Source organism: Bufo gargarizans, chromosome 8 (assembly GCF_014858855.1).
Source record: "Bufo gargarizans isolate SCDJY-AF-19 chromosome 8, ASM1485885v1, whole genome shotgun sequence".
In the NCBI taxonomy this organism is placed as follows: Eukaryota; Metazoa; Chordata; class Amphibia; order Anura; family Bufonidae; genus Bufo; species Bufo gargarizans.
Window position 1 is genome coordinate 26,901,106 of NC_058087.1, and position 16,081 is coordinate 26,917,186.

The 16,081-nt window shown below is 43.3% G+C and overlaps 1 protein-coding gene across 1 annotated transcript in view; it reads left to right on the forward strand.

Moving 5' to 3' along the window:
* The window catches only part of TMEM163 (transmembrane protein 163), a 135,762-nt gene that overhangs the window by 60,219 nt on the left and 59,462 nt on the right, over positions 1–16,081 (forward strand). The window contains exons 3-4 of the mRNA XM_044304951.1: positions 6,872–6,915; positions 10,330–10,421. Coding sequence (XP_044160886.1) covers positions 6,872–6,915; positions 10,330–10,421 — 136 coding nt within the window. The remainder of the gene's footprint in view (positions 1–6,871; positions 6,916–10,329; positions 10,422–16,081) is intronic.

Here is a 16,081-nt window from a genome sequence, read left to right on the forward strand (position 1 = left end):
GTCCACTCCTGGAAATTCTGGGTAGCAACCAGTATGACCCTTGGCTGCCTATATTTACAGTTTGCATTGGCACTAGTGTTGAACAAATCATGGACCTCGATCCGAATTCGCCGCGAAGCCAAATTTCCTCGTGCTTCGTGGTAACGAATCAATTTTCCCTGAATGGTGGTAAAAAAACAAAAAAACAGCTTGCGATTTGCCGGCCGCCATCATCTTGATTGAAGATTTCACATGAAATCCTGTGCGCAGTGACGTATGACATCATCACGTCGGGCGACGTTTTGACGTTATCATGGACTGCGCAAGATTTCATGCCAGATCTTCAATCAAGATGATGGAGGTCGGCCCATTGCAAGCCAATGGATGAGGTGTTATTACTGTCAGATGCCGCGATCAGCTATGAATGCGGCATCTAAGGAGTTAAATGATGGGGTGGGGGTAGAAAGGAGGCGCAATCGCTGTTCCCTGTCATCGCACCCACTACTTACAAAGAAATGCACTTCGTAACAAATACGTCACAGAGCTATTTTTTTTCTAAAATTCAGTGAAGCAGCCGAATAGAGTTTTTGAATACTTTGCTCATCATTAATTGGCACCCACAAAAATATCCATTCTCATTCATGAAACACCTACCTGTGTTTTTATCATTGTGAAAAAAAAATGCTGAACATTTTTTAAAAGTGTGAATTTAGGCTGCCGATGTTATGGATCGGTATTCAGCTCCTGTCAGGTTTTATATAAGTCTTCACAGCAGGTATGAAAGTGAGAAGTCAAGGTCAGGAGTGTTATACTGACATCTAGAGGCCAGTAGGGAAAAGTACAATAGTTCTAAGTCAATTTGTATGCACCAAGTTTATATTATCGGTTCTGGGAGACCAGATTTTACCATATAATGTGTTAGAGTCAGACTGTACTGTAGTCTTCGCAATACATTAGTTTTATAGTTGAAGTCAACTCCATTAATTTAAAGTTGACCAAGAGACTCCTTTCCCCTTCGTTTGTCACAAGTGGTTGATGCATCGCAGAGAAGTCTTCATATTGGACAATATAGATAGTGCTAGACATTAAGCCCGTTACTATAACGGGCTCTAGAACAGTAGTGCATAAACATTAGTAGGAACAGTCTATATTAAATGGCAAGGGAACTGACTGGTGGCTGTGGCTGAGACTGCTGGCACTGACTGGTGGCTGTGGCTGAGCCTGCTGGCACTGACTGGTGGCTGTGGCTGAGCCTGCTGGCACTGACTGGTGGCTGTGGCTGAGACTGCTGGCACTGACTGGTGGCTGTAGCTGAGACTGTTGGCACTGACTGGTGGGTGAGCTGGTGGCTGTGGCTGAGACTGCTGTCACTGACTGGTGGGTGAGACTGCTGGCTAAGACTGCTGACTGCGGCTGCGCCTGCTGGCACTGATTGGTGGCTGTGGCTGAGACTGCTGGCTGCGACTCATGGCTGACACTAACTGGTGGCTGTGGCAGGTGGCACTGACATCTGGCACTGGCTGGTGGCTGATACTGCTGGCACTGTGACTTGTGGCTGTGGCTGGTGGCACTGACTGATGGCTGAGACTGTGGCACCGACTGGCACTGGTGTGGGCAGCACAGTTGCAAGTGGAACGTCATGTGTTGAATGGTAAGAGCGCCGTGCATGCGCAGTTCAATTATCGGCACACACGCACGGACACGCACCCCTGAGCACGCACACAGGGCTTTTATTACAAAGGATAATATTTTCTCTTACTGTAATACTGGCTTACATGTAGCTGTAATATGCGTCACTGGCACTGACTTTTGGCTGAGACTGCGGGCACTGTGACTGGTGGCTTATATGACTGCCACTGACTGGCAGTGCTGAGACCACTGGCACTGTGACTGGTGGCTGATGCGACTGGCACTGACTGCTGTCACTGTGACTGGTGGTGCTGAAACGGCGGGCACTGTGACTGGTGGCTGATAGAGCTGGCACTAACTGGTGGTGCTGACACCACTGTCACTGTGACTGGTGGCTAATATGGCTGGCACTGACTGGTGGTACTGAGACCACTGGCACTGTGACTGGTGGCTGATATGGCTGACACTGACTGGTGGTGCTGAGACTGCTGTCACTGTGACTGGTGGCTGATGCGAATGGCACTGACTGCTGTCACTGTGACTGGTGGCAATGACTGATGGCTGGCAATGACTGCTGGCACTGACTGGTGGTGCTGAGACCACTGTCACTGTGACTGTTGGCTGATGCGCTTGGCACTGACTGGTGGTGATAAGACTGCTGTCACTGTGACTGGTGGCTGATACAGCTGGCATTGACTGGTGGTGATGAGACTGCTGGCATTGTGACTGGTGGCTGATAGGACTGGCACTGACTGCGGGCACTGTGACTGGTGCTGGCTAATACTGCTGGCAGCAGCTGCAATGTGTATCTGATAATTCTGTCATTTCTGTCACGCTGTGCATGTAATGGCGGTGCTTGTTACGCACAAAATGACTTTACTCCAACTGACACAACACACTATAAGAGGCGGTTATTGGCCAGCGGCGCAGTTGTGGGGATGGTGTGATTGGACGGCTCCGTGCTGTGGGCGGTCCGTACAGAGTGTGGTGCTCCGTCTGGTAATTGGCCGGCACAATTGTGGGCAGTCCGGGCTGCGACTGATTGGACGGCCGAGCTGCTGTGGGCTGTCCGGGCTGCCCGGGCTGCATGTGTTGCGCCATGTATTCATTGGCCGGCGGCGAGGTGCTTTAGGCGGTCCCTGCAGTGTGTGCCGATTGGTCTGTGCGCCGCGCATGCGCACTTCACTAGTCGGCACACGGACACCAGCCCTGAGCACTCACACAGGGCTTTTATTAGCATTGATGGTAAATCCACATCTAGAATTTGCGCATCAAAAAAAGTCAAATAAGCTCAGCGCATGGAGAGAAGAGTCATGTTCACCGTGAAATCCTGTTATAAATGTCACAGTTCACGCTCAATACAGCAAAGTTCCTGTCACATTATAAGCGTGACTTTCACGAGCCGTAATTTATAATTCACCAGTTCCCATCTTGTTGTCATCTCCTGATCAGTCTATTAGAATACGCCATGCTGCTCGGCGCTCCCTCATCTCTCTCTCCAGATATTTGTAAGCATATCAAATTCAATTATATGTTGCAGTTTTCATATTGGCCTCCAGGTGTCAGCAGAACAGTCAGACACTCCTCACTACAGCATCTCACTTTCAGGTCTGCTGGGAAAACTCGTATAAACACCAGAGGGGCTAAAATGGTAACTTTTAAGGCAAAAAAGGAACAATTGTGTTGTTTGTTTTGTCCGGTATCCATGATTTGTACATTAAGACATTAAAGGGGTTCTCTGAGCATTAAGAAAATGAAAATACTTAGATAGTACTTAATTATAAATATATCCTCAAATCTTTCATTAGTTATGATGGCTCGTTTTGTCTGGGGAGCAATCATCAGGGGAAATAAAATGTCCGCCATCCTATTAGTCCACACAAAACCTGTCCTGATCACACAGGAGGACAAGTTACTTCACAACACTGAGGTAAAGAGCTGCCTCATCCTCCTCTCTGCTCTGCTTGTTAGGGATTATGATACTTAATACTGTTTAATATGATCTTCAGCTGAATCTCTGTAGGAATGGAGCTCATGAGCAGCAGCACAGTCTGTCCTGTCCATCCTCTCGGTACTTCATGTCTCCTCGTGAACTCCATTTCCACAAAGATTCAGCTGAAGATCATATTAAACTGTACTCAGTATCATAATCCCTGACAAGCAGAGCAGAGAGGAGGATGAGGCAGCTCTTTACCTCAGTGTTGTGAAGAGACTTGTCCTTCTGTGTGATTAGGACAGGTTTTCTGTGTACTAATAGGACGACGGACATTTTATTTCTCCTAATGATTGCTCCCTAGACAAAACAAGCCATTATAACTAATGAAAGGTATTTGGGAATACTGTATATTTTAAATAATATTTACATATTTTCATTTTCTTAATTCCCGTAGAACCCCTTTAAAGGGGTCATTTATTAAGACTGGCGTTTTATTAAGGCCCTGCGCTGGCATTGGATCTGCCTACGTTATGTAGAGGAGCCAGCCTCCACCGCCGCTTCTAAATCTATCCTATCTCCCTTGCTGGCGTTGATTTAGACCATTTAAAATGATGAATGAGATGGGCCTGCCGACCCATCCCTGCCCACGCCATGTCCACTTTCTTAGACCTGGCGTGAGTGGAGAAAAGTTACAGATTGCAGCTCAAGGAACCTTTGCACTGCAATCTGCGCCAGAAATATGCCTAATATAAACATATTTCTGTTAGTAAATAACCCCCAAAGTGTCCTTCTATCGTCTCAAGTGTCTTTCCTTAAAAGGGTGGTGCAATGATTGATGTAAAAAATAAAAATCAAACATCATACATAGTGCATGTCAATCTCTTTCTAACAAATTTAGAACCAGCCCTGTAAACCACATGGATCCAGAGATCTCCTCCCCAGTCATTGCTTCAATTGCTCTGCTAGATTTATTTCAAGCTGGCCGTGTCCTTTCTTCTGCATATCTCTCCCTGTTACTGCTCAGTCTGCATGTCCTTATGGCAGCATCTCTATCCCTGCTGCAGCTTATGGGTTATGTACTTACCGCAGCATCTCTCTCCCTGGCACAGCTCAGGGGGCAAGTCCTTACCGCAGCATCTCTCTCCCTGGCACAGCTCAGAGGCAAGTCCTTACCGCAGCATCTCTCTCCCTGGCACAGCTCAGGGGGCAAGTCCTTACTGCAGCATCTCGCTCCCTGGCACAGCTCAGGGGGCAAGTCCTTACCGCAGCATCTCTCTCCCTGGCACAGCTCAGGGGGCAAGTCCTTACCGCAGCATCTCTCTCCCTGGCACAGCTCAGGGGGCAAGTCCTTACCGCAGCATCTCTCTCCCTGGCACAGCTCAGGGGGCAAGTCCTTACTGCAGCATCTCTCTCCCTGGCACAGCTCAGGGGGCAAGTCCTTACCGCAGCATCTCTCTCCCTGGCACAGCTCAGGGGGCAAGTCCTTACTGCAGCATCTCTCTCCCTGGCACAGCTCAGGGGGCAAGTCCTTACCGCAGCATCTCTCTCCCTGGCACAGCTCAGGGGGCAAGTCCTTACTGCAGCATCTCTCTCCCTGGCACAGCTCAGGGGGCAAGTCCTTACCGCAGCATCTCTCTCCCTGGCACAGCTCAGGGGGCAAGTCCTTACCGCAGCATCTCTCTCCCTGGCACAGCTCAGGGGGCAAGTCCTTACCGCAGCATCTCTCACCCTGACACAGCTCAGGGGGCAAGTCCTTACCGCAGCATCTCTTTCCCTGGCACAGCTCAGGGGGCAAGTCCTTACCGCAGCATCTCTCACCCTAACACAGCTCAGGGGGCAAGTCCTTACCGCAGCATCTCTCTCCCTGTCACAGCTCAGAGGCGATATTTAATTCAAGTTGGCAGCTCGGGGGCTGTGTCCTTCCTGCTGCAGCTCTCTCCCTATCACAGATCAGAGGGGATGTTCTTTCTGCTGCAGCTCTCTCCCTCAGACTGTAACAAATACTACAGCTGATGGCAATGGAAGGATAGAACTGAGCATGTGCGACCACCATGGTAGGTGGACATGCACATTACTATACTTGTTAACAACCAAGATTAACCAATGTAATGAAGTTAAGAAAATATCTCACAAATGGAGCATTTTTGTAACAGAAAGTATATTGCAAACCTAACTAGTTTTTAATGCTGAAATATATTAAAATTGCATTTAATGTGGGCACAATCCCTTTAAAGGGGTCCTCTCACTTCAGTAAGTGGCATTTATCAGGTAGAGAAAGTTAATACAAGGCACTTATTAATGTATTGTGATTTTCCATATTGCCTCCTTTGCTGGCTGGATTCATTTTTCCATCACATAATACACGGCTTGTATCCAGGGGTTACGACCACCCTGCATTCCATCAGTGGTGGTCGTGCTTGCACACTATAGGAAAAAGCGCCGGCTTCTCTGGTGGCCTGCAGCGCAGGATGGCACATAGGCTGGTGCTTTTTCCTATAGTGTCCAAGCATGACCACCGGTGATGGATTACCGGGTTGTCGTAACCATGGAAACGAGCAGTGTATAATGTGATGGAAAAATTAATCCAGTCAGCAAAGGAGGCAATATGGACAATCACAATACATCAGTAAGTGCCTTGTAGTAACTTTCTCTACATGATAAATGCCATTTGCTGAAGTGAGAGGACCCCTTTAAGGAAGACTTCTAGTATTGTTTATTACAATATAGTAACTATTGTCTGCCTATTAATAACCAGTTCAGGGACCCCGCATCCTGTAGGCTGCCTCAATGACATTTAGGAAAATTTCAAGGTGTACATACCATTTATTCAGATGTCTAAGGCTACATGCACATGACCGTGCCGTTTTTTGTGGTCCGCAAACCACGGATCCGCAAAAAACGGTAGCCGCCCCCCGTGTGCCTTCCGCAATTTGCAGAACGGAAAGGGCGGCCCATTGTAGACATGCCTATTCTTGTCCGCAAAACGGACAAAAATAGGACATGCTATATTTTTTTGCAGGGCCATGGAACGGAGCAACAGATGCGGACAGCACACGGAGTGCTGTCAGCATCTTTTGCGGCCCCATTGAAGTGAATGGGTCCGCCCCCCAGCCGAAAAAACTGCGGCTCGGATGCGGACCCGAAAAACGGTTGTGTGCATGAGGCCTTATTCTGAGGATGGTGACTTTCTTCCCATTAGATCCATGATACTATTGTGTGGTATAAGTGCACTGAGGCATGTACGTGGCATAAGACCTGCTCCGAAAAATGTCACTTTTATCTATACTTGTTATCATCAGACTAATTCAGTGCCCCCTTTATTTCCAGCCGTCTCTGTGATGAGGTCCAGCGCGTCATCATTTGGATTTGCAGTAAGTCTTTTTCTCTATTATTCCCAGTTCATCGTGTACTGATTGCCATAGTATTATTATTGTTATTGTTGTTATTATTATTATTGTTATAATTCTTGTTTTTATTATAATTATTATAATTAAGGGTTCTTTCAAACTTGCGTTGTAAAAATCCGGCAGGCAGTTCCGGCGACAGAACTGCCTGCCGGATCTGGAAATACGTGTGCAAACGGATAGCATTTGTAGACGGATCCAGATGCGGATCCGTCTAACAAATGCATTGAAACACCGGATCCGTCTCTCCGGTGTCATCTGGAAAAACGGATCCGGTATTTAATTATTTTTTGCATTTTTAAAGGTCTGCGCAGACCGGAAAACCGGATCCGTTTTACTGGAACACTTAGTGCCGGATTTGGCATTAATGCATTTCAATGGAAAATAATGCCGGCATTCCGGCAAGTGTTCTGGAAATTTTGGACGGAGAAAATACCGCAGCATGCAGAGTGACTGAACTGAAGACGTCCTGATGCATCCTGAATGGATTGCCCCCCAATTAGAATGCATTAGGAAAAAACTGATCAGTTTTTTTCCGGTATAGAGCCCCTAGGACCTAAAACTTTAATGCAAGTGTGAAAGTACCCTAAGGCTTCTTTCACATTATCGTTTTTTGCGGATCCGTCATGGATCTGCAAAAACGCTTCCGTTACAATAATACAACCGCATGCATCCATCATGAACGTATCCGGTTGTGTTATGTCTTCTATAGCCATGACGGATCCGTCTTGAACACCATTGAAAGTCAATGGAGGACGGATCAGTTTTCTATTGTGTCAGATTGTGTCAGAGAAAACGGATCCGTCCCCCATTGACTTACATTGTGTGTCAGGACGCACCACATCGCGGACAGAAAAACGCTGCTTGCAGCATTTTTTTTTCCGCGATGGGGACGCAACCAAACGGAACGGAATGCATTTTGGAGCACTCAGTTTCGTTCAATTCAGTTTTGTCCCCATTGACAATGAATGGGGACAAAACTGAAGCGTTTTCTTCCGCTATTGAGATCCTAATGCAGATCTCAATAGTGGAATTGGAAACGCTAATGTGAAAGCGGCATTAATTCCATGGCGCTGTACATCCAGAGGGGCTAACACATGCATAATATAAAAATACAATAAACAAGAAACTATAAACAGACTGGTACAATGGGGGAGAGTTGCTGCCCACAAGAGCTTACAATCTACAAGTCATACATGCTGGCTTTTCAGAAATGGCAGGGAGATCATGAGAAGCAGTGTATTAAAAGGGTGACCCATTAGGACAGACCCTGACCATATGCTCTATTAGGGCCTTTTCTTTAATGAGCCAGCAAAGAGAGTTGCTGAGTCTGGAGGACTCACTCCTGGTCCTCCAGCTGCCATGTAATACCACATTTCCCCAGCAGTGGCCGCTGCAGTTGACATTTGCCACCAAAGGCATCATCCCCTAGCCAATCAGCTGTTTGTAAGGGTTCCAGGGTTCTCCGATTAAAGGGATTGCTGATGATTCAACCCATTTAAGTAGTACGTTTTTTTTTTTTTTACCAAATGCATTGCCCATTTATATAGGGAACACCCCAACCAAGGTATTTGAATCACAATTAGTGCCTCTGACCGCATTCATCACACCCCAAGACCCCCCCAACTAATAACAGACCCCAGACCGGACTCTGTTTATGCTCACTTTCAAAAAATGACAAGAAAAGCACAAAATGGCTAAAGATATTTTTATTCATTACTTTTATTAATTCCCGTTAAATATTAATAACTTTGGTTCTGATTCTGCCGTTAATAAGTAATCTCTCGTGTAATTTACTGCGTTGTTTGGGCTTCAGCCAAGTACAATACTCGCCGGGCCGGCTAAGAAATTGTGGATTGTTGGTGTCGCTACCACAATGGGCCTGTTCCAAAAATATCCGCCCCTGTTTGTAGAATCTGAAACGCCTCATTGTCTTCTTTTGTTAGGGAGAACTTGTAATAACAGAGTTTTATCTTCCGTGTGGATATTTAGAGAGATGAAATTTACAGCAGATCTCCATGAATATAAACCACAGAGGAAGAATAAAACCTGCCACAAAGGAAGCCATCAGAATTATCACTCAGAGGGTTAAAGAAAGACATAATAAGAACAGAACCGTCAACAGCAGCTTGCTGATGGTTTCCAGACTTTTTTTTTAATCTAGGGAATAAAAAATAATATGTACGGTATATCCTATGAGTTTTTTTTTTTTTTATTAGCAATGGGTGTAACATAGTAACATAGTACATAAGGCCGAAAAAAGACATTTGTCCATCCAGTTCGGGCTGTCATTCTGCAAGTTGATCCAGAGGAAGGCAAAAAAAACCTGTGAGGTAGAAGCCAATTTTCCTCACTTTAGGGGAATAAAAATTCCTTCCCGACTCCAAACAGGCATCAGAATAACTCCCTGGATCAGCGACCCCTCTAGTAGCTATAGCCTGTAATATTATTACGCTCCAGAAATACATCCAGGCCCCTCTTGAATTCCTTTATTGCACTCACCATCACCACCTCCTCAGGCAGAGAGCTCCATAGTCTCACTGCTCTTACCGTAAAGAATCCTCCTTTATGTTTGTGGATGGTTTGTGGATGGTTTTCTGGATGTAATTTTTTGAAGTCACTCCATGTATTCTACTTCCTGTGCTGTGGGGGTGCGGGGTGTCAGACCCTCACCTATCAGATATTAATGACATCTTCAGGAGCTTGGAAAACCCATTTAATAATCTCCGTCAGACCATCACTGTGGCCAGAGAGAGCCGACCTGTAGAGACTCAGATGGAGCATCGCACATTACACTGATCAATGCAGTGCTCTTCTGTAGGCTGTGATGGCGAACCTCCGGCACGCCAGCTGTGGCAAAACTACAACTCCCAAGATGCACACTTGCTTGGCTGTTCTCGGAACTCCGCAGAAATAAATGGAGCATGCTGGGAGTCGTAGTTTCACCACAGCTGGAGTGCCGGAGGTTAGCCCTCACTGATCTAGGCCTATTACGAGAACAATAGAGCTGTCTGTCATACTGTTATCGCCAGTCTTCACCTACCATTATAAAGAAGATTACCCTTCAGATAACATCTTCCCCTCACAGCAGCAGTAAACCGACAATAGATGACCTACTTATATAGGAGGCCTTATCATGTGTGCAGACTGTTACAAAAGAACAAGATTGTGTCACTCATTTTTAGCGATAGGATACTGCTGAAATGAAAAACAGACTAAAATTCTAAAAAATAATTTCTATGAATATTAAGTTAAAAAAATCCCCTTCTGATGGAAGTGCCCCTTTAAAATTAATTCTAGCAGGCTATTGAAGAAATTGGTGATTACTTTTACATTTTTCAGATTTGTTAAAGCTTTCGTTTGTTCTGTTCTACTCCTCAGTTTGATGCCGTTCTGGATGTCTTATCCTCAGCTATCGTCTTATGGCGTTACAGCAACGCAGCGGCCGTACACTCGGCGCACAGGGAATACTTGTAAGTACATTGGCACATCACAGTTTCACAAGGAATTGAATAATGCCAAACCGATTTTTTTTTTAATATACAGACTTCTAAGGGTTTTACTGCTTCTTAAAGGGGCACTCATTAGAAGAATAATATTAAAAACCTTTAGACTACATTAAAAATGTGAAAAATGTTTTTGCAAATTTTACTTCTATGCTGGGAGATGGTCCCTTGAAGTTACAGGCGGGAAGCCTGAGGCTGCACTAAAGTGAGATAATTATGAGACTATAACCAGCATCGTCCCTGGCTCTCACATAAACATGGCCGGTCGGTTCAACTGCTATGGGATATGTCAGGGGACAATATGGCCCATATACACATTATATTGACTGATATACCAGAATATCTTATATACATGAAATGTATATGTAAGTGTAGTTCCCTAGAGTAAGGGTACTTTGGACTATGGACATTTGTGGACTTTTGCCCCGGTTGCTACTACCCAAAAGCATTGACCACTATTTTAGTGCACTTGGACGGGTTAACCTGCACTATGATTTATGCCATTGTTTACACTTATACTGTTTTATAATGTTAAATTGCATTTTATATGGTTATTGTAATATATCCTGTTCATTTACACTGTTATTGCACTATTGCTGCACTGGAAAGGGTTAATACACAGCCAGCTAATACTGAGAGACTTTGGGACTTTCTGTCTATGCACTGAGAAGTTATAAATCTTCCACAATTACTATAAGGGACTATGCAAAGTTTTGGAGAGAAAAAAGCAGACACACTGACCTTTTGACTGTCTGGTTTAGCTCTGTTGTTTACGTCTGAAGACTTGTTTATGTTTGGAAAAGCAGCATAGTTATTCCCATAGACATGTATTTAAACTCTATACAAGTCTATGACAGACTGAAATTGCAACATTGTTACTGTTTAGGCTGTGGTTCTCCACTCCACCCCTTCCACTAGAAAGAGAGCAGTCAGAGCCCCTAGTTGTCTGCAGATAGGGACCACTGTTTAGTAGAAGAGACTCTGCCAGACTGTACCAGTGACTAGTGTTGAGCTCGAATATTCGAATCTCAATTTTTTTTTGCGAATATTGGCACTTCGCTAATTCGCAAATATTTTGAATATAATGCTATAAATTCGATATTTCGAATATTCGTTTTTTGTTTTTTTTAATTGTTATATTTTTTCTTTCCCACTTCCCTAAAGTTGTTCTTACCTGTCCTTTGGATTCCTGGCTTCCTGGCTGCTCCAGTCAGTGCCCGTTGCCGCTTCTGCCGACTTCCGTGCTCATGGAGCGTCCCCATCACCATGGGAACGTCTCCATATACTAGAATGTACTGTCGGATTTGAGAATTACGTTGAAATCGCAATTCGATTAATTCAAGTTATAATAATCGAATTGCGATTTCAACTTGGACCTAGTTTACTATGGTTGGCTTGGTAGAATTAGCGAATATGACGAATGTATTCTTCATATTCCACAAAACGAATATAACGAAGTATTCGTCATATTCCACAAAACGAATATAACGAAGTATTCGTCATATTCCACAAAACGAAGATAACGAATGTATTCTGCATCTTCGTTTTAGCTCCCTATTCATCAACTTCGCTAATTCTAGCAATCATATAGGAAAGTTGACTATAGAGACAGCTAAGTATAATTTTATAAATAGAATAATTATAATAATTATCAGGTATTATAATTATTCTATTTATATTAAAAAAAAGCAAAGTAATATAATCGCATAGCGAATTAAACTTAGCTGTCTCTATAGTAAACTTTCCTATATGATTGCTAGAATTAGCGAAGTTGACGAATAGGTAGCTAAAACGAAGATGGAGAATACTTCGTTATCTTCGTTTTGTGGAATATAACGAATACATTCGTCATATTCGCTAATTCTACCAAGCCAACCATAGTAAACCAGGTCCAAGTTTAAATCGCAATTCGATTATATTATAACTTGAATTAATCGAATTGCGATTTCCACTTAGCACTACTATATTCCATATTAGGCTGGAATTAACGAATATGGAATATAGCAGTGCTAAGTTGAAATCGAAAGTCGATTATTATAACTTGAATTAATCGCATTGCTATTTCAATAGGAGAGTAGCCTTTAAGTAAAAATCGCAATATGCAATTATTTTAATCGCATATTAATCGCGATAACTAGAATAATGACGAATATTCGATTTCGACGAATATATAACGAATATTCTATCGAATATTCGCGAATTTTGTCGAAATCGAATATGGCACCTGCCGCTCATCACTACCTATGACCAGAGGAAGTTGCTAAGATGATGACACAATGCCACAGACCCTGGGTCACCAGCCCTTTGATCATAGGTCCAGTCAGAAGACTGAGCCACAGAACCTGGGCCACTAGCCCTTTGGCCAAGGTAACAGCCTTCTGAGGGAGAGAGAGAGAGAGCTGCAGCTAGCTCAGGCCTTAATTCTGCAAAAAATCTTCTTCTGAAAGTGAGGAGACTGGAGAAGCCAGCTCAGTGCCTTGCCTGTATTATTTTGCACTTGGATTCTTCCAGTAAAGAAGCACACTGGTTTACTGCAGACCCTGACTCCTTGGAGTTATTTTACATTGGGGTGCATCACGCCTTATCATCCCTTCCAGAGAGCAGCAACACGTGGTGACACCTTGATGGTATCTGGAGGACCCAGCCTAGTATTGGGGCCACCCCAAACCTGGCCACTGCATAAACCTTAGTGAGGACAGAGACAAACTTGATAGACACATACGTGGACAGCCCTGTGGAATAAGCTGGTGCAAATTAAGAAAAGGTATATTAATTAGGATAAATTTAAAGGAACAGTACACTTATAATTATGATAAAAGTAAACAGAAGAAAAACCTGTTCCTAGTGTTTACTCCAGATGTAATGTGAAAGTCCAAATCTGTAAAATCTGTAACACTCCCCCCATTATGTACCATTTTTTATGCTGGCATGTTGTCATGGGACAGTGGGAGTATTTGGGCCCCATCAGACACCAGCTTGGTGTGTATGGTCTCATAAAGTCAACCAAGCATTGGGGGAGGGCACCTTCTGCAGTCAGTTGCCTTACACACAGACACAGGTCTGATTTGAACTTTGAGAAAAAGAACGGGTGACTAAAGTCTTGGGAAGCATACAGATTTTTTTTCTTCATTTATAATACTTATGTCTTCTTCTTTGACCTTATGACCATTGGACTGTATGCAGCAGGGCCTAGATGTGACTGATACTTCTCTATACCCTATTCCTGCTAGAAATCCTGCAGAGAACACATGGTTTGATTTCATCCTTATCCTTCAATATTCAGCTAACAGATGGTTGTGAATCATCTCCTAAAGTTGACCAGACACTGGGGGAGGGCTACTGCTGCAGCCAGTTGCCTTACAGACAGACACAGGTCTGATTTGTGGCCTGATTTCCTGGGAACATACAGATTTTTTTCTTCATTTATTATACTGATGTCTTATTTGGCACAAAGACCTTTGGGCCTCATCAGGCATCAGGCGCCAGATACTACTGCTACTTCTCTGCAACCTATCTTGCAGATAACAAAGGGTTTAATGTCTTCTTGTTCCTTCCCATGTTTAATTGACAAGTGACTGACAGTATACTTCCCAACCAGACCATTTTTCATTGGATTGCCATGCAAGATGGTTTTTAAAGAGGCGGAACTTGTGCAAATATGCCCAAACATGTTGGTTTTGGGAGTTGTTTTCAGGCATATCGGGGACAGGGGTTAAAATTGTCCCGCTGAAAAGGATTGAAATGTTGGGTAGTAATGCTGAAATTGCAGGACTTCTGGTCTAATATAGCATACAAGCAGTGAATGAGGGCTTCTGCTGCAGCCAGTTGCCTTACAGACAGACATGGGTCTGATAAGAGGTTTGAGATAAAACACAGGAATCTCTGATCTACATAGTAACATAGTACATAAGGCCGAAAAAAGACATTTGTCCATCCAGTTCGGCCTGTCATCCTGCAAGTTGATCTCTTGGGAAACATATAGAAGAGCTTATATGATATGTATCATCATATTTGCAGGTAAAAAGTCCTATACCTTGAAGCTGCATCTTCAAGGTTTCTTAAAGTTGTTTTTAATTTTCTTGAAAATTTCAATTAGTGATTCAGTGTTTGGAGACTGGCTGAGAATAACCTGAGAATAATGATATTCACCGTGAGATGGATCTGTTATCCTCATTAATTTACTGCTCATCTGAGTACGTCAGTTGCTTGAGATAATGAACAGAGCGAATGTCGGTTGCTAAGGAAAGTGCTATATCTGTTAACGAGAGTAAGCTGTGCGGTGGCAGATCTTCCTAGTATCTTCAGGTAACCATGTGGCAAGATGAAGTGTTGTAGCATCATTTATTAACTGCTAAATATAGGACTTGTCATAGACCCCTGTCCACATATGGGGAAAAGCAGCAGATCTTCATTATCTGGAGGGTCCTTAGAGGTTAGAGCATCTCGGTTTGTGAGCACCAACCAATTATTAAGAGCGTCTTTTAATTTTCTTGGCTGCTGATGGTTTATGCAAGACACAGTGTTAACTATAGAAGCAAGTTATATGACCAGAAATGCCCAGGTTATACCAGCATGGTCCATATCACTATATACAAGAAGATGTATAACGTATACCAGCTGTACATATATAATTATATACAGGAGGTACCCAGGTTATACCAGCATGGTCCATATCACTATATACAAGAAAATGTATAATTTATACCAGCTGTACATATATAATTATATACAGGGGATACCCAGGTTATACCAGCATGGTCCATATCACTATATACAAGAAAATGTATAATTTATACCAGCTGTACATATATAATTATATACAGGGGATACCCAGGTTATACCAGCATGCTCCATATCACTATATACAAGAAGATGTATAACTTATACCAGCTGTACATATATAATTATATACAGGAGATCCCCAGGTTATACCAGCATGCTCCATATCACTATATACAAGAAGATGTATAACTTATACCAGCTGTACATATATAATTATATACAGGAGATGCCCAGGTTATACCAGCATGGTCCATATCACTATATACAAGAAGATGTATAACTTATACCAGCTGTAGATATATAATTGTATACAGGAGATGCCCAGGTTATACCAGCATGCTCCATGTCACTGTATACAAGAAGATGTGTAATTTATACCAGCTGTACATATATAATTATATACAGGGGATACCCAGGTTATACCAGCATGCTCCATATCACTATATACAAGAAGATGTATAACTTATACCAGCTGTACATATATAATTATATACAGGAGATGCCCAGGTTATACCAGCATGGTCCAAATCACTATATACAGGAAAATGTATAACTTATACCAGCTGTACATATATAATTATATACAGGGGATACCCAGGTTATACCAGCTGTACATATATAATTATATACAGGAGATACCCAGGTTATACCAGCATGCTCCATATCACTATATACAAGAAGATGTATAACTTATATCAGCTGTACATATATAATTATATACAGGAGATGCCCAGGTTATACCAACATGGTCCGTATCACTATATAGAAGAAGATGTATAACTTATACCAGCTGTACATATATAATTATATACAGGAGATGCCCAGGTTATACCAGCATGCTCCAT